This window comes from Oryctolagus cuniculus, chromosome 3 (assembly GCF_964237555.1).
Source record: "Oryctolagus cuniculus chromosome 3, mOryCun1.1, whole genome shotgun sequence".
Taxonomy (NCBI): Eukaryota; Metazoa; Chordata; class Mammalia; order Lagomorpha; family Leporidae; genus Oryctolagus; species Oryctolagus cuniculus.
Genome location: NC_091434.1, coordinates 14645939 through 14669417, shown reverse-complemented (window position 1 = coordinate 14669417; position 23479 = coordinate 14645939). Strand labels below are relative to the sequence as shown.

At 40.0% G+C, this 23479-nt stretch overlaps 1 protein-coding gene across 3 annotated transcripts in view; it reads right to left on the bottom strand.

Annotated features, from left to right (window-relative positions):
• The window catches only part of CUL3 (cullin 3), a 122388-nt gene that overhangs the window by 77008 nt on the left and 21901 nt on the right, over positions 1 to 23479 (bottom strand). The window contains exons 1-2 of one of the 3 annotated variants that reach the window (XM_051848111.2): positions 21997 to 22133; positions 20671 to 20797 (exon numbers count right to left, since the gene is read on the bottom strand). In XM_051848111.2, coding sequence (XP_051704071.1) covers positions 20671 to 20718 — 48 coding nt within the window. In that variant the 5' untranslated portion in view covers positions 20719 to 20797; positions 21997 to 22133. Of the gene's footprint in view, positions 1 to 18530; positions 18625 to 20670; positions 20798 to 21996; positions 22195 to 23479 lie in introns of those variants that run through there. The other 2 variants (XM_051848110.2, XM_051848112.2) reach the window with 2 other exon arrangements.

The window sequence follows — 23479 nt, the reverse complement described above, 5'->3', positions numbered from 1 at the left end:
GATGCTGAGGGCATTTGGGGTGTGAACCAGTGGATGGGAAGATCTCTGTTGCTATCTCTCTGCCTTTTAAATAAATGAAATGAAATGTTAAAAAACACGCATTACTGATATGATATACGCCCCCCCCCCCCCAAAGTCAAAAAGGGATGGGGTTGATACTGTGGCTCAGTGGGTTAAGGTGGACGAGAATTCCATGAGTGCAGGTTCTAGACCAGGCTACTCTGCTTCCAATTCAGCTCCCTGCTGATGTGCCTGGGAAGACAAACAGAAGATGACCCAACTACTTAGGCCCTCGCCACCCATGTGGAAAGAGACTTGGATAGAGTTCCTGGCTCCTGGCACTGGCTTGGCACAGCCCTGGCTCTTGAGGCTACTTGGAAAGTGATTCAACGAATAGAAGACTGATCTCTAATCTCTCCATGCCACCCCTCCTCACTGTAACTGCCTTTCAAATAAATAAACTTTAAAAAACAGTGTGGGAAGTAAACATTGTTAATCTCACACCTGAATAAAAATAATTACTTTTTGTACCAGCAAGACAAATGGGAGGAAAGTCTGCTGTAAAGGTGGTATCAGAATCAGAGAGCCCTCCACTGCAGGTACTACCGGTGTTATTATTATAGGAAATGTAAAATAAAGTTATCTACATGAAGAACAGGAAATTGGGTGAGACAAAGAAGCACATGAAGTACAAGTAGGATGGGTCTAAAAACAATGTGACAAAGAGAACAAAATGACAAGTTGAGAACTGACAGCTGTTCACAGTATTTACCCAAACGAAAGATAAAGCAGCGCAGCGCAGAATACTGAATCACAAATTTGGCAGAGAATTAGAATCACTTCAAGAGCTTTTAAAAGTAGATACAAGAGAACAGAATGAGAAGATAAACCACAGGCTGGGAAAAAATACTTGCAAAAGAGATACCAGACTGAAGACTACAAACACACAAGAGGGGCCAGCATTACGGCACAGTAGATTAGAAGGCTGCTTGCACCATCATCATCCCACACTGGAGTGCCAATTCAAGTCCCGGTTGGTCCACTTCTGATCCAGCTCCCTGCTAATGCTCCTGAGAAGGCAGCGGAAGATGGCGCAAGTACTTGGGCCCCTGACATTCATGTTGGGAGATCCAGATGGAGTTCCTGGCTCCTAGCTTCAGCCTAGTGCAGCCCAGGCTGAAAGATCTGTCTGTCTGTGCTCTGTCTTTCAAATAAATAAGCCTTAAAATAGGCATAAGAGGGGTCTGCATTGTGGGGTACCATATTAAGCCACCATCTGCAGTGCTATTATCCCATATGGGCACCAGTTCAAGTCCCAGCTGCTCCACTTCTGATCCAGTTCCCTGTTAATGGGTGTGGGAAAGCAGCTGAAGATGGCACGAATGCGTGGGCCCCTGCACCTATGTGGGAGACCTGGCTCCTGGCTTTGGACCAGCCCAGTCCTGGCCATGGTGGCCATTTGGGGAGTGAACCTACAGATGGAAAATCTCTCTCTTGCTCTGTTTCTCCTCTTCTCTCTGTATCTCTGCCTTTCAAATAAATAAAAAAAAACTTAAAAAAAAAAAAAAAACAGGCACATGAATGACCAAAGAAGATACAGGGACAGCAAATAAAAACGCTCACGCTCAACATCACTCATCATCAGGCAGTTGCAAATTAAAATATACTACTATATATGTGCTAGAATGGCAAAACTCCAAACACTAACATAAAATGCTGACAAGGATGTAGAGCAATAGGAACTCTTATTGTTACTATGGAAGCAAAATGGTACAGCCACTTTGGAAAAGAGTATGCAGATTCTTACCACAGGAACTGGCAATTCACTCTGTAGAATCTGCTCAAATAAGATAACAACTTGTTTCCACCAAAAACCTCTACACAAATATTTATAACAGTTTTATTTAGGCGTGGAAGAGACCAAGATGCCTTTCAGTAGGTGAATGGATAAAAAAAACTGTGGAATATCCAGACAACAGAATACTATTTACCATAAAAAAAAAAAAAATGAGCCATCAACCATGAAACCATGGCAGAAACATTAAGGCATACTACTAAGCCAAAGAAACTGATTTGAAAAGGACATATACCATACGATTCCAAACAGATGACTGCAGAATAGAAAAAAAAAAAAAAAATGAGACAATAAAATGATTTGGTTGCCAGAGATTGGGGGCAGGAAAAATGAAAAGGCAGAGCACAAAAGTGAAACCAATCTAAATGGTACTTATAATGGTAGGCACACGCACATAAGTACACACCCAACACAAACCCTCATGAAAACTATGGATTTTGGTAATTAAGTGTTGATGTGACAAATATACCAATTTGGTGAAGGATGTTGATAGTAGGGAGGCTTAGGGTATACATGAAAATTCTGGGCCCTCTGCTCAATTTTGTTATAAATCTAAAACTGCTCTAAAAACAGTCTGTTCAAAACTTACATGTTGGTACCATTCAAGATCCAAGGAAAGACAATCTCTGCTACGCAGGCAAATCGGATACAACATCCAGGATTATAAAACCACTGGCTTCTAAGAGCCATATTAACCACTTCTGTTCTTTACAGAATATGTTTATACATTATTAAACACACTAATACAGAGAAGAATTATATTACAATGAAACAGTAAAAAAATCATTCAAGAATTTTAACTGCCAAGCTGATATAAAAAGCATGAAATGAAAGGGAAGCAGGACTCCATCAAATTAAAAATTTTTGATCTACAAACCAGAAAAAAAAATCCAAATGACTTGTATTCAGAATATATTTGAAAAAAACTCTTAAAAATCAGTCAAAAAAAAAAAAAAAAGCAAATAACCAAAAAAGGGGCAAAAGACTTGAACAGGTAATTCAATAAACAGCATACGTAGAAGACAATTTTGTGGCCGGCGCCACGGCTCACTTGGCTAATCCTTCGCCAGTGGCACCGGCACCCTGGGTTCTAGTCCCAGTTGGGGCACCGAATTCTGTCCCGGTTGCCCCTCTTCCAGGCCAGCTCTCTGCTGTGGCCCGGGAGTGCAGTGGAGGATGGCCCAAATGCTTGGGCCCTGCACCCTCATGGGAGACCAGGAGGAAGCACCTGGCTTCTTGCTTCGGATTGGCGCAGCGCGCTGGCTGTGGCAGCTATTTGGGGGGTGAACCAACAGAAGTTAGACCTTTCTCTCTCTCTCTCTATCCACTGGTTTACTCCCCATTGGCCTCAACGGCCGGAGCTGCGCTGATCATAAGCAAGGAGCTTCTGGTCTCCCATGAGGGTACAGGGGCCCAAGGACTTGGGCCATCTTTTACTGCTTTCCCAGTCCATAGCAGAGAGCTGGATTGGAAGTGAAGCAACCAAGACTCAAATGGGTGCCTATATGGGATGCCGGCACTGCAGGTGGTGGCTTTATCTGCTATGCCACAGTGCTGGCCCCTACAAAACTGTCTTTCAACAAAGATATAAGTAAACAGACAAGCAAACTGTCGTACATTCATACAATGGAGTATCATTCAGTCATAAAAGAGAACAAACTAGTGATATACACAATAGCTTAGATCAACCTCAAATAGTCATGTTGGGGCGGGTGTTGTGGTGCAGTGAGTTAGGGTACCACTTACAATGCCCAGACATCCCACATCAAAGTGCCAGTTGGAGTCCTGGCTACTTCACTTTCGATCCACCTCCCTGCTAATGTGCCTGGAAAGAAGCAGATGGTGACACAAGTACTTGAGTTCCTGCCACCCACGTGGGAGGCCCGAATGGAGTTCCCAGCTCCTGGCTATTCCGTGGCCCCAGTACCAGTTGTTGGTGGTCATTTTGAGAGTGAATTAGTGAATGAAAAATGTCCTCCTTTGTTTCTCCCTCTATGCCTTTCAAATAAGTAAATATTTTAAAAAACATTAAAAACGTAGTAATTACTATGTTGAAAAGAAGCCAATCTGAGAAGTTATACTTTGTCTCCAATTATACAACACTCTTAAAAATGAAAACCTTAGCAGTAGAGAACAGATCAGTAGCTGTCAAGAATTAAAAGTTAAAGAAAGGTGTGAGGGGTTGGTACTGTGGCACAAGCAGGTTGACCCACCGTCTACAGTGCCGGCATCCCACACTGGTATAAGTTCGAGTCCCAGCTGCCCCACTTTTGATCTAGTTCCCTGCTAATCGGCCTGGGAAAACAGCAGAGGATAGCTAAAGAGCCTGGGCCCCTACACCCACATGAGACACCTGCACCAACATGGGACACCCAGATGAAGTTCCTGGCTCCTGGCTTTGGCATGGCACAGCCCTAGCTATTGTAGCCAACTGGGGAGTGAACCAACAGATGGAAGATCTTTCTCCCCCTCACTTCTCCCTCTCCCTCCAGCTCTCTCTGTAATACTGACTTTCAAATAAATAAATAAATAAATCTTATTTTATAAAGGTATGAAAATAAAGGGGTATCAGAAGGAGTTTTCTGGGGAATTTTTATACTAAGTTTTTTTTAAAAGATTTTTATTATTTATTTGAGAGAGGGTTACAGAGAGAGAGAGACAGACAGACACACGGAGATAAAGGTCATCCTTCTGCTAGTTCACTCCCCAAATGGCTGCAACAGTCAGAACTGAGCCAATCCAAAGCTTCTTCTCAGTCTCTCACATGAGTGTAGCGGCCCCCAGAACTTGGGCCATCTTGCACTGCTTTCACAGGCCATAGCAGAGAGCTGGATCAGAAGAGGTGCAGCCAGGACTTTAACCAGCACCCAGACAGGATGCCAGCACTGCAGGTGGAGGTCTAGTCCATTGCGCCACACAGTGTCAGCCCCTATAGAGTGTTAATGGTTACATGAGTCTGTGTGTTAAAATTCAAAGTATACATAAAAACAAAGGCCAACTTTATTACATATTTAATTTTTTTAAAAACTTGCAGTAATTATGATTCTCATGTTGGGTAGCATTTGGTTATTTTATTGTAACATGTTACAACCTTTATAAGAAAAGTAACTTAAACACCAAACACTGAAAGAACTAAGCAATCTGAGTACATCAATCTTGTGAACCACCACTGAAACAATCTGAATGTACACACTACATGCTTTCACTCCTGTGAATATAGCTTTTCTTGAATTCTAAAAATTATACCCTTAGAAATATCAAACTGTAATGACTATTTTTTCAATGACATACTGTTTACTGGTAAGATTACTGTCTAAGCCACAAGAAACATACAATCAAATAAATCAAATTACTGGTAAGGAGAAGGGAATGAGGAAGGAAATGTAAAGGAAATGTTTAAGAAAATGACAGAAGAGGACAGCAGGCATGAGAATGTCAGAGAGCTGTGGGCTTCTAGTCTGTTTTCTTGAGTTTTTTAGCACCTAAGCGTCTTTACAGTTTGGCGAAGAAGCTGACCCTGGGTAAGACTACTTAGAGAACTGAAGCACATCATAATTTATACAATATCCTCCACTCTCCAATACACACAATTATCTTTAACTAAAATTTTTTACCCTCTAAATATCAGTGCCTAGGGCAAAATTCCAGTGATTCCTAATAAAATGTCCAGGAAAGTCATAACATCAGCCAAAACAAATTATTATATATAAAGGTTTAAATGCTAAAGTACACTGAAACCAGAACACAGCTATAGAATCATCATTTCAGAATAAACACTGAGGACTTTCTTCTTAAAAAGATTCAAATTTCATGACAATACATAATCCAAATATAGACACCCCAACAGTACAGAAATTTACACTTCGCATTATACTGCAGTGAAAAAACCACACATCATGGGGCTGGTGCTGTGGCTCACTTGGTTAATCCTCTGCCTGTGGCGCCAGCATCCCATATGGGCGCCAGATTCTAATCCCGGTTGCTCCTCTTCCAGGCCAGCTCTCTGCTGTAGCCTGGGAGGGCAGTGGAGGATGGCCCAAGTGCTTGGGCCCCTGTACCCACAATGGGAGACCAGGAAGAAGCACCTGGCTCCTGGCTTCGGATCGGCACAGCGCTGGCCGTGGCGACCATTTGGAGAGTAAACCAACGGAAGGAAGACCTTTCTCTCTGTCTCTGTCTACTCTACCTGTCAAATTAAACACACACACACACATCATGTATTAAAAACACAAAATAGCATGAATAACATGGAGTAAACGCTGATCATACAAAGAACAGTAAAAGGTAACTCTTAAGAAGTATGTCCTTTTAAAATCTGTAATTTTATATTAACATTCACCCAGAAAATAAAATAATCAAAATCATTATTTGTAGACAACTGCCCAAAAGAATTACTCAGGCAGGATTTTAATCAAGTCATTAACCTATCTAATGTGTAGCTACTCTTAACCTATAACAGGACTTGACAGATTAGATCAGTAACTTCTACACAATGTACCACTATGATGCCATAGTACTCTTGAAGGAAAAGTTCTATTTCCCCTGATTAAATATGATCTATATTATTTTTGTACAATTTTTTTAGCAGGGGGCTTTCCACTGTTTTAAAAAAAAATAAGAGCCACTGGATGATCATTAAGCATCCTTCTGCTCTAAATTCTAAAACATGAGACTTGTTTCATCTGTTGCTGCAAGAAAAACACACAAATATGCAACATTTACCATGATCTATAAAAACAGCATTTATGTCCACTTACAACATTTAAGATTTTCCAAAGTTCTGAATTAATCACTATCAGGGAGTCCTCTAAAAATTTTCAGAAGTTATTAAATCTTATTTTTCCAAGGGGTGCCATTAAATAATTCTTGAAGATGTCAAAAAAATTACCATTTTATCACACCAGAGTGATATGACACAAACCTATCAAAACCAGTGGATGACTACGTAAGTGACTCAGTAGCCACCTAGCTATGGAACACAGAAGACACTTCTTCCAATAGAACACAAAAGTTTGAAAAAGCTCCACAGCATTTCTCTTTGCCCCAGGAATTCCTAAATTTAAAAGGGTAAAAAGAGTGTAACTTTTTGCTAATTAAACACAACAGTCATATACAAAAGTAACAGCACAGAGCACACATGCTTTCCATTCCTTCAAAGAACAGAAATTTTTTAAGACTAGAAAAAAATTTATTTCAAACTCTGAAGAACTTTAATGATGCTGAACCTCAATTACCTCTATATTCAATATAAATCTGCTGACCAGATATTGCTATCTTTCAAAGCACATGTTAGAATTTAAGAATTCCGTATTTCAAAGAAAAATTTTCCTAAGGATATAAAATTTACTTACATATTTTCTAAGTTGGTAGTATTCGTCTCATTGTTGTTCACTAACTTTTAAGAGTAAAGATGGCAATACTGATGACAGAAATCTCACCAGTTCCATTAACAAACATTAAGGGAAAGCTTTTGGGGCCGGAACTGTGGCATAGTGGGTAAAGCCGCTGCCTCAGTGCCGGCATCCCATATGGGCGTCGGTTCAAGTCCCTGCTACTCCACTTCCAATCCAGCTCTCTGCTGCAGCCTGGGAAAGCAGTGGAAGATGACCCAGGTCCTTGGGCCCTGTACCCACGTGGGGGACCCAGAGGAAGCTCCTGGCTTCAGATCAGTGCAGCTCTGGCCATTGCAGCTCACTGGGGAGTGATGAACCAGCAGATAGAGTCCCCGCTCCCCCCCCCCCACCTCTCCTTCTCTCTCTGTTAATTCTTTCAAATAAATAAATAAGGGAAAACTTTTGGTTCAACTGTTGTCAAAAATTTTTTTTTTTAATTTCATTTATTTGAAAGACAGTTACAGATCGAAGTAGAGACAGAGAGAGAGGTTCTTCCATCCACTGGTTCACTGCCCAGATGTCAGGAGCTGCGCCGATCCGAAGTCAGGAGCCAGGAACAACTTCTGGGTATCCCACATGGGTGCAGAGGCCCAAGGATTTGGGCCACCCTCCACCACTTTCCCAGGCCACAGCAGAGAGCTGGATTGGAAAAGGAGCAGCCGGGACTAGAAGCGGAGCCCATATAGGATGCCAGCGCTTCAGGCCAGGGCCTCAACCCACTGAGCCACAGCGCCAGCCTCCAGAAGATTTTTGTACAAGTGATTTTACTGATTTATATATAGATATCATTTTAAGCATTTCACAGAGAACATACCACTTTCAATTTCAAAATCAATCTAATTCTTAGCAGTAATATCCCTACTCTCCTGCTTTGTTTTAAATGCATCAAACAAAAAAATTTTTAAAAAATGTGTAAAGTGAAGCTTTTTAAAAGAAAAAATCAGATGTCAATCGTCCATTAAAGAATATATAAAAATCTTTCACAGAAATGACAGTTCTAATACTTATAATGGCTTCTAACAAGCAAAACAGGGCAACAGGCACAATATGGGATGCAAGACTCATTTTAGTCAATTTATAATCTCTAATAATAGCCTAATATCACCATTCATACGACCTTAACGCAAAGTGAAATACAATGAACAGTTATTAGATAATGATGAGGTTCAAAGCAGGGGCACAACAATCTTCACAATTACATACATAGATAATTTATGGGATGGCACTGTGGCGTAGCAGATGAAGCTGCCACCTGCAGTGCTGGCATCCCGTATGGGCACCTGTTGTAGTCCTGGCTGCTCCACTTCCCATTCAGCTCCCTGCTAATGGTCTGGGAAAGCAATGGAGGATAGCACAAGTACTTGGACCCCTGCACCCAGGAGGGAGACCAGGATTAAGCTTCTGGCTTCAGCATGGCCCAGCCCTGGCCGTTGCAGCTATTTAGGGAGTGAACCAACAAATGGAAGATATCTCTTTCTCTCTCTATGCCTCTCCTTCTCTGTAACTCCGCTGTTCAAATATATAAATAAATCTTTGTTTTTAAAAAAGATAATTTGCTACATACTAAAGCAAATAAAAAACAAACAAATCTAGAATCACTTCTCAAAATGCATTCTTAATTCAAATAGTCTTTTTAAATTTGTAAAAATGACACACCATACAAAATCAGGCTTTTTCTATAAGTACAAAACAGTACAATGAAGTGTGAGCATTCATCCTAGAGATAAAGATACCAGCATTCCATACAGGAGTACCTGGATTGGATTTCTGCCCAAGTTCCTGATTTCAGCTTCCTCCTTTTGAGGACCCTGGGAGGTAGCAGGTGATTGCTCAAGTAGTTGGGTTTCTGACACCTATGTGGGAGACCTGGGGTGGGTTCCTGGCTCCTGCCCAGCCCAGTCCCAACTGTTGGGAGCTTCTGGGGAGAGAACCTTTGAATGAGATCTCTTTTTATTTCTCTCTCTCTCTCAGTGTCTCTCATTCATCCGCCCTCTACCCCCCCTTTCACTCTAATACATTGCTTTTTGTTTTGTTTTGTTTTGAAAGTACTGGGGCCAGCGCTGTGGCAGAGCTGGTAAAGCCACCATCTGCAGCATCCCATGTGGGAGCCATTTCGAGTCTCAGCTGCTCCACTTCTGATTCAGCTCCCTGTTAATGTGCATGAGAAAACAAGAGAGGATGACCCAAGTACTTGGGGTCCTGCATCCATGTGGGAGACCCAGAAGAATCTCCAGGCTCCTGGTTTCCCATCCACCCAACTCCAGCTGTTGAGGCTATTTGGGGAGTGAACCAGCAGATAGAAGACCTCTCTCTGTCAAATAAAATAAATCTTCAAAAAAAAAAAAAAAGCACCATGAAAAACAGTAACTTTTAATTTTAATTTACTGATTAGAAGGGAATGCAGAGGCCAGTGCTGTGGCGCAGCAGGTTAAAGCCCTGGCCTGAAGCGCCAGCATCCCATATGGGTGCCGGTTCTAGTCCCGGCTGCTCCACTTTCGATCCAGCTCTCTGCTATGGCCTGAGAAAGCAGTGGAAGATGGCCCAAGTCCTTGGGCCCCTGCACCTGCGTGGCAGACCCAGAAGAAGCTCCTGGCTTCGGATTGGTGCAGCTCCTGCCGTTGCTACCATCTGGGGAACCAGCGGATGAAGACCTCTCTCTGTCTCTAACTCTTTCTGTAACTCTTTCAAATAAATAAAATAAAATCTTTAAAAAAAAATGCAGAAAAAAAGTAAAGGTTATATCACAAAAGGACACCACTATGAATTACTTCAATTCCAGTGATTAAAATAATAAGATACACATTAAAAGCTATTATAGTATTAGTATCACAATTAAACTGAGCAACAGAGACACTGACAGTGTTAACTAGTAAAAAGCATGGTAATAAGGCAATTACTATTTTTGTTTTCTTGAATATCATGGAAGAAAAGAACCATAGTTTCACAAAATCATGATCTAGTCCCAGTGGACACCAAATTCAAACCCCAAAAATATAGAGGTACGTAGCCCCCAAAACCACATCATGCCTTTAATTAGAGCTTAGGTTTAGTAACTAACTTGTGTAGGTATAGAACCTCACGTTCATAAGACAAAATGGGTCTCAGCAATGTGTGGTTTATAACCACAATGGCCTCCATTTTGACTGCTGGTACTATTCTCAGTGGTTCATTTCAAATGAATGCCAACTATATGCAATGAACAGGAGGCACACAGATGAATGCATTCATTCACGTATTTACATAATTTTAAATGAACATCATCAAAAACCACAACAGAAGTAAGACAGAGGAGTATTTGTACTGCATGCAGGCATTTGAGTGTACCAGTGGATGAGGGAGCACACTCACTTGTGCACTCGCTAGCTCGCTCTCTGTCTCTTAGTTCTTTTTAAAGGTCCCTCTCCTCTTTGTATTTCTCAAGCAAAACAATTTCTCTTCAAATCTGCTTACCTAACTCAAACTTTGAGCTTCTTGATGACCAGGTCACATTGTCTTAGAAATTTTTAGATAACTGAAACACAAGCTTCTGAACTGTCTTGACTAAAACTTTATTTCCATCTGTTGTAACCATCTTTTTATTTTAAAATTTATTTATTTGAAAGTCAGAGTTACATACAGAGGGAGGGGGCAAGAGGGAGAAGGAGAGGAAGAGAGAGAGATATCAATCTTCCATCCATTAGTTCACTCCCCAGGTAGCCTCAATGGCCACAGCTGGGCCAGGCTGAAGTCAGGAGCTTCATGTAGGTCTTTCATATGGGTATCAGGGCCAAACATTTGGGCCATCTTCTGTTGCTTTTCCCAGGCCATCAACAGGGAGACAGATCATAAGTGGAGCAGCCAGGACACAAACCTGAGTCCATATGGAATGCCAGCATTGCAGGCAGCAGCTTTACCCACTATACCAAAATGCCCAATCTCATTATCTTTCTTAAATATCACTATACTTCTATTTTAATTAAAAAAAATGCTATTAAAAATGTCTCCACATTTGCCTAGAAAGAAGGATGTGTATAAAATGTTTAGATAACAGCCTACAAAACGGTTGTTTACCTTAGAGTTAACATCATCATTTTCTTTCTTTTTTAAACTTTTATTTTATTTGAAAGGCAGAGTTACAGAGTTACAGAGAGGCAGAGAGAGAGAGAGAGAGAGAGAGAGAGGTGTGTCTTCCATCTGCTGGTTCACACCCCAAATGGAAGCAATGGCCTGAGCTGCGCTGATCTTAAGCCAGGAGCCAGGAGCTTCTTCTGGGTCTTCTGTGTGGGTGCAGGGTCCCAAGGACCTGGGCCATCTTCTACTGCTTTCCCAGGCCATAGCAGAGAGCTGGACAGGAAGCGGAGTAGTCAGGACTTGAACCGGCACCCATATGGGATACTGGAATTGCAGGTGGCTGTTTTATCCACTACGCCACAGTGCTGCCTCCCCCCATCATTTTCACAGCCAATTAGTACTCTGACATAAATACCTTTATTATCTACAGATATAATATTTAAAATGCCACCTCTTCTCTTTCTCCCTCTTTAAATGGGAAGAAAAACCAAAATATTGAAAAAGTACCTTTCAAAGAGAATCATTTTCAGCAAATGAGATCCCACGTACAAAAGTAAATGGTTAAGGTGTCACTTGTTCTACCAAAAAGAATTTTCCCATTTACAAGAGACTCAAAACAGTCACTCAAATTTGAAACCAGGTCCCCTTCAAGGTTTTGATTTCTCTACTTGTAAAACAAAGTGCTGGCTGGCACCGCGGCTCACTTGGCTAATCCTCTGCCTACGGCGCCGGCACCCCGGGTTCTAGTCCCAGTTGGGGTACCAGATTCTGTCCCAGCTGCTCCTCTTCCAGGCCAGCTCTCAGCTGTGGCCCAGGAGTGCAGTGGAAGATGGCCCAGGTCCTTGGGCCCTACACCTGCATGGGAGACTAGGAGGAAGCACCTGGCTCCTGGCTTCAGATCAGCACAGCACACCGAATGCACCGGCCGTAGCAGCCACTTGGCAGGTGAGCCAACAGAAAAGGAAGACCTTTCTGTTTCTCTAACTCTGTCAAAAAAAATTAAAAAAAAAAGGGGGGGGGGGGAGAAAACAAAGTGCTTAAAATACATCGCAATTACAATGCATATATACAACTCTGTGTGTCCAAAACCCAAGTTCCACAAAGGTGGGAATCTTTGATCTATCACAAATACTCAGACCAGTGTCTCAATATGCAGTTTTGGCCGGTGCCGCGGCTCAATAGGCTAATCCTCCGCCTGCGGTGCCGGCACACCGGGTTCTAGTCCCAGTCGAGGTGCCAGATTCTGTCCCAGTTGCCCCTCTTCCAGGCCAGCTCTCTGCTGTGGCCAGGGAGGGCAGTGGAGGATGGCCCAAGTCCTTGGGCCCTACACCCACATGGGAGACCAGGAGGAAGCACCTGGCTCCTGGCTTCGGATCAGCACAGTGCGCCGGCCGCAGCGGCCATTGGAGGGTGAACCAATGGTAAAAGGAAGACCTTTCTCTCTGTCTCTCACTGTCCACTCTGCCTGTCTAAAAATAAAAAAATAAAAAAATTTAAAAAAATATGCAGTTTTCTGAATGAAAGAAAAATGAGCAAGACTAAGCTTCTTTTATTTTGTCTTTCTCCATTAAATCAAAGTAAGATACTATTTGAAGAACAGGATATACAGACTTTGAAAACCACTAGAATAAACATTCTTTCTAGTAATAAGCTGCTTCTAAAGATTTTAAAGGTTAACATCTTTTACTTCAGCTAATTTTCTTAAAAAGAAAACCAAATTCCAAAGTTTAAGAACTAGCTTTTAGGGGCCGGCACTGTGGCACAGCAGCAGGTAAAGCCTGTGACACCAGCATGCCATATGGGCACTGGTTCATGTCTTGCATGCTCCACTTCTCATCCAGCTCCCTGCAAATAGCCTGGGAAAAGCAGGAGAAGATGGCCCAAGTGTCTGGGCCCCTGACACCCACATGGGAGACCAAGATGAAGCTACTTGCTTCAGCCTGGCCCATTATAGCCATTTGGGGAGTGAACCAGCGGATGGGAGATCTCCCTCTCCCTCTCTCCCTCCTCCCCCCTATAACTCTTTCAAATAAACAAACAAATCTTTTTAAAAAATAAAACCAATTTTTCCATGTTAACATGAGACAACCATGTTATTTACTATTAAAGCAGAAATTAAGCATAAGGGAAATCTGAAGTATGCTATTACAAAACTGTCACAGTAAAATTAGTCTCCCCTGACCTTTTTTTTTTTTTTTTTTTTTTTTTTTTTGACAGGCAGAGTGGACAGTGAGAGAGAGAGAGAGAAAGGTCTTCCTTTGCCGTTGGTTCACCCTCCAATGGCTGCTGCAGCCTGCGCACTGCGCTGAACCGATGGCAGGAGCCAGGTGCTTTTCCTGGTCTCCCATGGGGTGCAGGGCCCAAGCACTTGGGCCATCCTCCACTGCACTCCCTGGCCACAGCAGAGAGCTGGCCTGGAAGAGGGGCATCCGGGACAGAATCCGGCGCTCCGACCGGGACTAGAACCCGGTATGCCGGCGCTGCAAGGCGGAGGATTAGCCTAGTGAACGGAGGCGCTGGCGATCCCATGACTTAATTTAAAATTGAAATGGTTTTATCTAAACACATATTATGGCACAGTCATGAATGGAATAACTAAACTTTTCAAAACACATCGTCTTTATTCTAAAGCTCTTTAGGCTAAAAGAAAATCCTCAATCTCATTTTACAGATTAATAAACTGAACTCCAGAACAGAACATGCACCTGCATGTTATTTCTTATTATTAAACAGAATGCTGAAGAGGAGTTACAAGATGAAAATTCATTGCTATACAACATTAGAGAATGTCAAATTTGATTCCCAGACAGGAATTTTACCACTCTTAATCTGCCCATAAAATGGTGGAACTGATTATCAGTATTTCTTAATTTAAAACTGACTTTTCACACCCAATGGTTTTGAGAAACATTAACTCTGCTCACTAAATGCCAAAATTAAATTGTAACTGAAGATCGAGTTCAGTGTTAAAGTAGCACTAACTGGTCATTTTTCAGTCTCCACTGCAATACTCAGTGGGATCTGAACACTAAATGTTTAAATTCCTCAGAGTTCAATATTGGTGCTTCTTGTCATTTGTTTTCGGCTACCTCCAGTGCTTTAAATGACATCAATATGTTCACAATTTCCAAATTTACATTTCCAGTTCAAACTTCTCCGAGAACTACATCTGTATAAGAAGTTCCTTTTTCTATAAAAAGTCTGTATCAGAACTGTCCAAGAGTCAAAACTCAGAAATTCTCTTGAATTATACCCTCTACTGTTCCCTATAATCAATCCATCTATAACATTCTATCTACATTTGAAACTTATCTTGAATCTGAACATTCTTCTCTACAATCACTGTTACTACACTGGTGTAAATCACCACCATTACCCCTTCCTGGTACCCCTCACTTAAACTCTGAAGCTCCCTAACCTACTCACACATAACAACCACAGCAGTATTTTAAAAATCTACATCACAGTATGTCATTGCCTTACTTAAAATTCTTGAAAGGCCTCCTTACATTAATAAAATGCAATACAAAGCCCTTATGACATTAACTTCAAGTCCTGTCAGGATCTGGCTTCTGCTTTTTTTTTTTCTAAAGATTTATTTTATTTTATTTGAAAGACAGAGTTACAGAGAGAGGTAGAGACAAAGAGAGAGGTCTTCCATCTGCTGGTTCACTCCCTAGTTGGCCACAATGGCCGGAGCTGCGCCGATCTGAAGCCAGGAGCTTCCTCCAGGTCTCCCATGTGGATGCAGGGGCCCAAGGACTTGGGCCATCTTCTACTGTTTTCCCAGACCATAGCAGAGAACTGGATCAGAAGTGTGGCAGCCGGGTCTAGAACCAGCACCCATATGGGATGCTGGCACTACAGGCCAGGGCCTTAACCCACTGCGCCACAGAAATAGCTCCAGCTTCTGCTTTTCTCTCCAACTTCTTATTGTCCTAATCCTCCCACAACCAACTTTTTTTTAAGGTTTATTTATTTGAAAGGCAGACTTACAGAGAAATAGGGATCTCTATCTGTGGTTCACTCCTCAAATGGCCACAATGGATGGGGATGGAGCAGGCGGAAACTAAGAACCCAAAACTCCATCGAGGTCTCCCACATGGGTGGTAGGAGGCCCATGCACTAAGGTCATCTTCTGCTCTTTTACCAAGCACTTAAGTGGGGTGCTGAATCAGAAGCAGAGAAGGCAGGGCTGAAACCAGGGCTCAATGTGGGATACCAATGTCGCAGGCAGCAACACCGCAATGCTTGGCCCCATCACTACTAATTTTTAATTGTCCATCTGTAAGGATTCCCCCCTCCCCCAATATCTCTACTCCAGGAATTAGCCAAGGATGACCTGCTGTTTTTTAAAAGTTTTATTCAAATGCTATCATGCTCATTTATTTACATATGGTCTACTACCGCTCTGGGGAAAAACAGTTGAGCAGCTGCAACAGAGACAAGCTTGGCTTAGAAAAACCAAAATAACAGCTATCCTGTCTTATAAAATGTTCTGTAACTATCCTCTTTACCTACCTGGAAGGTTCTTCAACTCACTTTTCTCATGAGCACCCCCCCACTCTTCCAGTCACCACTTCCTCAAACAACCATTTCTGGACCTATGTAGCTAGTTATTCTTGCCATTTTTTTCCTCCATCACTGCATCATTTTATCATTATATTTTATAGCTAAACATTTGTTTACTTTATTATCTTTCATGATTTCAAGGGTCAGATGTGTTCAGCTTACCAATATATTCCTTACACCTAACTAAGAGCATGACAAATAATACTTCTGAATGCTGAATTCTATCATAAAAGATACCTGTGAGTCTTTGATAAAATGATACGAAGTCCTTAAATCTGAAAAGCAGAACTTTTTTCTGCAGTATAACCATAATTTTTAAACTATTTAGAAAAAAAGTTAAAGAAAAAACCTGTGAGAGCTAAAATGTTTTCATGTTTACTAAAATAAGATTTTTCTTATGACAAGGCACAAAAGAATACATGACACCCTACATTTTAATTTGTAGTCTTCAGAAATTCACTGAGTTGCTTTGGGGCTTCAGTTTCCTCAGAGGAAACAACCTTCTAGAGATAAGGAAAAATACTACCAGGAGTGCTTCAAGTTAATTAGGGAAACACCATTTACACTTTCTACACCTGGCTCAGTTTGGGGACCTTATTCCCAAAGCCAATACTAAAGCTATTTTAATACTTAAGAAGCATCCTTTCAGAAACTTCATTTTACTTGCCCTCTGGATGTCTTCACTGTTCTGCTTTAGCAAAACTGGTTGTCAAAAGATATTCACTATAAGGGCCTGTGCTGTGGCACTGCAGGTTAAAAGTCTCTGCCTGCAGTACTGGCATTCTGTATCAGAGCAAAGATTGGAGTTCTGGCTGCACCACTTCAGAACCAGCTCCCTACTGGGAAAGCAGCAGAAGATGGCCCAAGTTCTTGGGCCCATCACCAACATGGAAGACTCAAATGGCATTCCTGGCTCTGGTGTTGGCCGGGACCAGCTTCAGTCTTTGTGGAGTGAACCAATGGATGGAAGATACCTCTTCCCACTGACCTACCTTCTCTCCCTTCTTCTCTCTCTCGTCTTGTTTCTGTTAGTCTGCCTTTCAAGTAAAGAAATAAACCTTTTAAAGATTTTCACTCTGTTCACCTTGAAATCAATGTAAAACTATATAAAACCAGCCCTGACACCACATAAAGAGAGTTATTTCCTTTTAATCCTTCAATGTGAAAAGGTGGGTCCTGGCTGTGTACACCACAATACTAACAAGAACTTTGCTTTAGAATCAATAGGGGCAAAGGGGAGGGTGTTTGGCATAGCAGTTAATATACCACTTTGGCTACACGGCACATTACAGTGTCTGCAGTGGAGTCCCAGCTCTGCTTCGGAGTCCACCTTCCTACTAATGCATTCTGGGAGAGAGCACATGATGGATCAAGTACTTGGGTTCCTACCATCCATGTGGGAGACCTGGACTAAGTTCCCAGCTTCTACCTTCAGCTTGACCCAGCCCCAGCTGTTGCAAACATTTGGGGAGTGAACAAGCAGAAGAGAGCTCCCCGACCTCGCTCTCTGCCAATCAAGGAAATGAAATAAAGATTTTAAAATTAAAATTTATACATATACAAGTACACAGTTAATTCAGCTAATTGTAAAAAGCACCATAAAAAAAAATGAACAGATTAAATATTAACATTTTCAGAATCACAAAAATGGGTATATTCTGTGGGATTAAATGCAGGTATTCTGATACCACAGGAGCTGTAATACAGAGAAAGGCAATGTAACAGTAACAGTTCTACATTCCATTTGGGAGAACAAATGAAGACTTCCCACATCCAGAGACAAACATTGTGGCTACTGTCCAGCCTTAGTTAATCGTTTTATTTTGGTAGTGTCTCATTCATACAGTAATACTGTATTTGCATAGATATAAGAGTAAAAATGAAATAAGAAACATGGATAACACAAAAATGAAAGCACAAATAGCAGAGATTTCAAAAAGTTAATTCAGTTGACACAAGAAAGTCAATCAAGAGATGTGCTGAAGCTGATGTATTTCCTGGTCAAAAACTGGTCAAATGAGTGTGAAAGAATACAAAAATTAAAGAACATTTTCAAAAGTGGGAGACATATTACCAATGTGTAAGAGAAAGAAAATTAAAAATTCAACATATTTTTTAATTTAGCACAGTCAATGTGAACACATGTTTTAGGGTCTACAGGGAATTTCTGTATTTCAAAATGACAGTTGCTATGGACTGCTTTAAATCCATAATGAAGCCCTAATACCCAGTGTGGTGGTATCTGGAAGCAGAGCCTTTGGGAGGTAATTAGGTGATGAGGGCAGAGCCCTCTTGAGTAGGATTAGCGCTATTGTAAGAACAGACATGAGAGAGATGATTTCTCCTCTCTACCATATGAAGATACAGCAAGGAAGAGATCATCTGCAAACCAGCACTGGGGCTCTCACCAGAAATTTATCTGCAGGAAACATGATCTTGGATTTCCCAGCTTCCACAACTGAGAAATCTAAGTTAGCCTGTCTATGCTATATGTTATAGCAACCCAAACTGAGACAACAGTTAATTTCAGATACCAAACCACTTATAACAACTTATAATATCCTATGCTCTTAAGAATTGCCCTGGAATTACTGTTCACATGAATTCAATATCTACTTGACCATATTTCAGAGTCAAAAACCAATCACTTGAACACTAACCTCGCACTCTGGCCTTCCCTCTTCTCACTTTTTGGATGGGCCAATTTTCAATCATAACACATGACTACAGATATTTTTCTGCATCTGTGCCCAAGCTGCAAAGCATTAAGAAAAAAAAAAATGACAATCACACATTCAGGCCAACTCCTACCAAGCCATCTTTTTCCTCACTTGCCAAATCCTTAGGCCATTATTTCTAACTCATTACATAAAAGTAACATTTAAATGAATCAGAATGTAAAGGACTACAGTTTTAACAGAAGTGAGGTAATTTACATGAAGTTCCTTACCCACCTATTTATTGCACCTTGATCAATTCATTCTATAGCAGACCTACAGCGAAGTCAAAGTCTCAGCCTGAAGCTACACTGCATAAATTCAATTCCAGCTAGGACATTCACTAACTACAGATATCTAACACAAATTGCCATTTTCTGCTTCTTGGTTTCTTTATTTGCAAAACAGAGGTAACAGTGGTAACTGATACAATGAGTTGTGAACATCAGCTAATACAAGTAAAATTGCTGGAATAGAACCTATCACATAGTAAAACACTAAATAAATGATAGTTATTATTACCTGCAATACAATCTCTGCCAAATGAAAACATATCCCTCTTCTAAATTTATTTCTTATCCACTGTTCTTAAGTCTATACTCTTTCCATATCCAAGAACTCAGATGTTCCAATCTTCTCCCCTGCAGAAGCTTTAAGGAAAATTCTTCCAATCTAGTTTTTTTTTTTCAATGCCAAACTTCTTAAATTATTATTTATTTCTGAGAAAAATATTATAATTTGTTTCTGAAGATTAACCCTTTGGTTATGGGCTCTTCACAGAATCTCTTAACTCTAATCCTTATTCCTCAGTATATGCCACCAAATGTTAAATCTCTGTATGTAGTTTTTTATACAAAAGGTCCCCAAAAGTTTGCAGAAAATGCATATTATGAAAAATTATGCATAATTTCAAATTACTTTTGCACCACAATAAACTAATCCTTTGATTATATTTTTCTACAAACCCTTTGAAGTATCCTATCTACAAAATATTACATTTGTACCAAACCTTCTTAACTCTACCATCAATTCAATCCTCTCTCATGTAAAATGATTTCTAGGGTAACTTCCAGCTATAAAATCGTTCAATATAATCTAAAACAAAATTGATCATCTCCTGTACCCAACCAAGTAAGGTTTCCGTTATGGTTTTGCACCATTTCTATGGGTGACAACATAATTCTTGCAGTAACCAAATTCTCTCTAGTCTTAAATTAGAATTTCTAACAATACTCATTCTGTTCTAACCTATCACTATATCCAAATTTTCCCAGGACTTCGCTTGATTCTAGTGAACATCCTCCAACTCTGCACTTATTCTCAAGTTAATCTCTTTAAATATTCTGTCACATTATCACCCACTTAAAAATCTCCAATAACTCTCCACTGTTCAAATTTTGACTGGAATTCATCTATTCCCACACCATCTTTCTAACACTGTAATTCTCTAATCTCCATAAATAGAAAATAAACCTCAATCTTTACTTACCACCATCTCTACAGAATCACATGATATCTGCCATTCTGGAATGCCTTTCACACTGCTCAAATACCTCCCAGATTTTTCAAGGTTCAGTTCAATTTCATCCCTGCCCATGAAGTCTTACTGCATAGGGTAATCTCTCCTTCACTTGAATTTAAAAGCCATTTATCACCTATACAACTCATTGCCACTTAATTATAAAATTTCTCATATTGTTATCTAAATGTGTGTCATCTCTCACACCAGTTAAAAACCCCAGGAAAGTATCTTACCTATTTGCATCTACTTTGTTTTCATTGAAAGCTGGGCACAACAAACACATAACAAAACACTGATTTCATTGAGAACACAACTACTCCCTTTCATGAGATACTAACACCTGGCTCATATAATCCCATTTAAGAGAAAGAAATTATAGAAGGAAGAATAGCAATAGAAAGTAACTAATTTGCAACCACCACAGTAACAATGATTCATGCAAGAATCATCAATGGATGCTAAAATCATCACATGGGAAGTTTCTAGGGAAACAGGATATTCATACAGTCTCAAAATATAACTGAACAGATTACTTATGAATTACAAAGGGAAAAAAGGTACCTTCACAGTGGAGAAATCTGGCGGACACCAAGTGATCAAAGTTAACATCACCAATAATGGGATAAACTGACATCATGTGCCTCCTGATGTGATGCACTGAGGACACAACATCACTTATGTATTATTCCTGCCAAAAATGCATAACCTGAAACTAGTCATGAGGAAACAATCAGACAAACCAAAAACTGAGGGACAATCTGCAAAACAACTGACCTATAACTCTTCAAACATGTCAATGTGCTGAAAGACAAAGAAAGGCTGAGGAACTGAGTACGTGATCCTGGGTATGACTAGAGGATCAGAAAACAAACTGCTATAAAGGGTATCACTGCTACACACGACAACTGGTGAAATTTGAATATTTACTGTATTTTAAAACAGTATTATATTAAACTGCCTGATACTGATCATTGTGCTTTGGTTATGTAAAAGAAATTTCCTTACTCTTATGAGAAATGTTAGGAAGTATTTTAGGGTAAATGAAATCTAAAACTGATAATAGTAGTAACTAGTATCAATAGAAAGTTTAGCAAAAATGTGCCAAAACCATTACATTTAAATGTAAGTAAAAGGGTACACATGAGTTCATTGTACTATTCATACAACTCTTCTGGCTCCTCCCCTCCAAAATGAAATTTCAAAAATGAATATCCTAATACCACAAAAACTATGGGAAATTTGTATGCATCTGTGATATTTTACACTGTATCTCACAATCTTAAAAGCAAGACATTGTAGTGAAGTTATTCTATAAGCAAAATTACATTTTATCTGCAGTGAAGAGTTTGCTCTATAAAAATAGTTGTTCTAAAAAGCTACTTCTGGAATCAAAGATTTGTTTTATAATAGAAATAGCCAACTGTTAATTTATCTTAAGATAAAAATCAATATATGTATCATTTTTACCACAAAACTCAATTAATATGAATAAGGTCAGTTTCAGTTAATAAAATGTCTTAGAGAATATACTTTTTAACACTGTAGTTTTTTATTTCAAATATAGAGAAATTAGAGAAAGCTAAAAATGGGCTTATAGCATTTAAAGAAATTGTTATCTATAATTAATATATCAATAAATAAGCAAGAATATCAAGAACTGATATGACTCATTACTTATGATACAGAGAATGTTACCATCATAGATCACAAACTATCTTCCCTCAATTATCAAAAATTCTGCTTTAGCTGCATGTATGTTTCAGTAAAGTTTTATAATACAGTCATGAAGTAACTCTTACAGCTTCATGGGGCATTTCAAAAGAATACTTCCGAAATACAATATAGTATATTCACTAGTATTAGCAATAGTTCTTTAAAATTGGATACCTTATTAATGAGATGTTCAGTAACAACTTCTCTTAGTCCAGTGTAGAGCTTTTCTCCATGTTTATGCAAAACCATTGTATATGCATTTCTATAGAGCTCCTCAAAACTAAGACCACTGTTATTCTTACGCTGGATTTCTTGAATTGCATTTTTCAGAAGGTCCCAAATGCTGTTTACGTATTTTTCATCCATGGTCATCTGTAATATCCAAGACAGAAAAGAGACAAAAAAGCCAGTGATTGAAAATCTTTCCAATGGTAGAAAATATTTGTCCAAATACTAAATATTTGTTACACTGCTATGATTATAAATTTGAATTACTTCTAAAACTGTTTTAACATAAATAAAGGTATACATTTAAAAATAGTTAACAGAGTTTAACAGAGGCAGTTTTTCTAATCCATTAAGATCTCTCTCCATTCTTACCTACAGCAGCATTAATGACCTCAAGCGAAATCATGATTTATATGCCCATAAATCCCTTGAACCTTCTTTTCTCTCTCCCTCCAAAATTCTTGCTATGCTAATTCTAATAGCCTACCACCTACTCCTGACATAGACATGCACTCATGTTTGACCCCTCTGAGTTTAAACTTAGAACCACTACCCCTAAGTCTGACTTCACCCTCCTACATCATTTTACACCACCTCCTACATCCTCACTCTAAGATGACTGCTTCCTGATGCACTGAGAAAACAGAAACATGAATAGACTGCACAAACTCTGACCATATCCATCAATCTATTTTAATGTTATGCCAATATAATCTGCTCATTGTTGTGTCAAAAAGTGCCAAGTTCTTGCACTAAACGCAAAGCACAAGGACCAGAAACACAGACATTACCTAGGAACTTTTCAGAAATCATGAACTCTAGGCCCTATCCCAGACCTACATAAACAGAATCTGCATTTTAACAAGAACTGTAGGTGATATAGAATGACACTGGACAAAGACTACTCTAGCTCCAACTCAAATCATCTATTTAAAGAACACTATTAGCAATCACTCTTCTCAGCGTCAACAATATTTTTCCTCTCGGCTAAGTAATTTCCATTTACATTCAAAACTGTCAGTTTTTCCTAAACAAATCTTCACATTGCCCTCCAGCATCACCTAATTTCTCTTTCCATTTATAGCAAATCACAGGCAGGGAGAGGGTAAGATTTCTACATTCTTGTCTCCAGGTACCATCATCTTTCCACCATATCTTGAAATCACGCCAATTAGATTTTGTAGTTCTAGTTCTGGTTTTAGCTGGTTCTAATCCCAGCTGCTCCTGTTCCAATCCAGCTCTCTGCACATAGCCTAGGAAGTGGAAGATGGCCAAAGTTCTTGGGCCACTGCACTCATACAGGAAGAACCAAACTTGTGGCTCCCGGCTTTTCATCAGCCCAGCTCCGGCCACTGCAGCCATTTGGGGAGTGAATCAGCAGATGGAAGACTTTTCTCTCTCTCCCTCCCTTGTAACTCTGCCTTTCAAA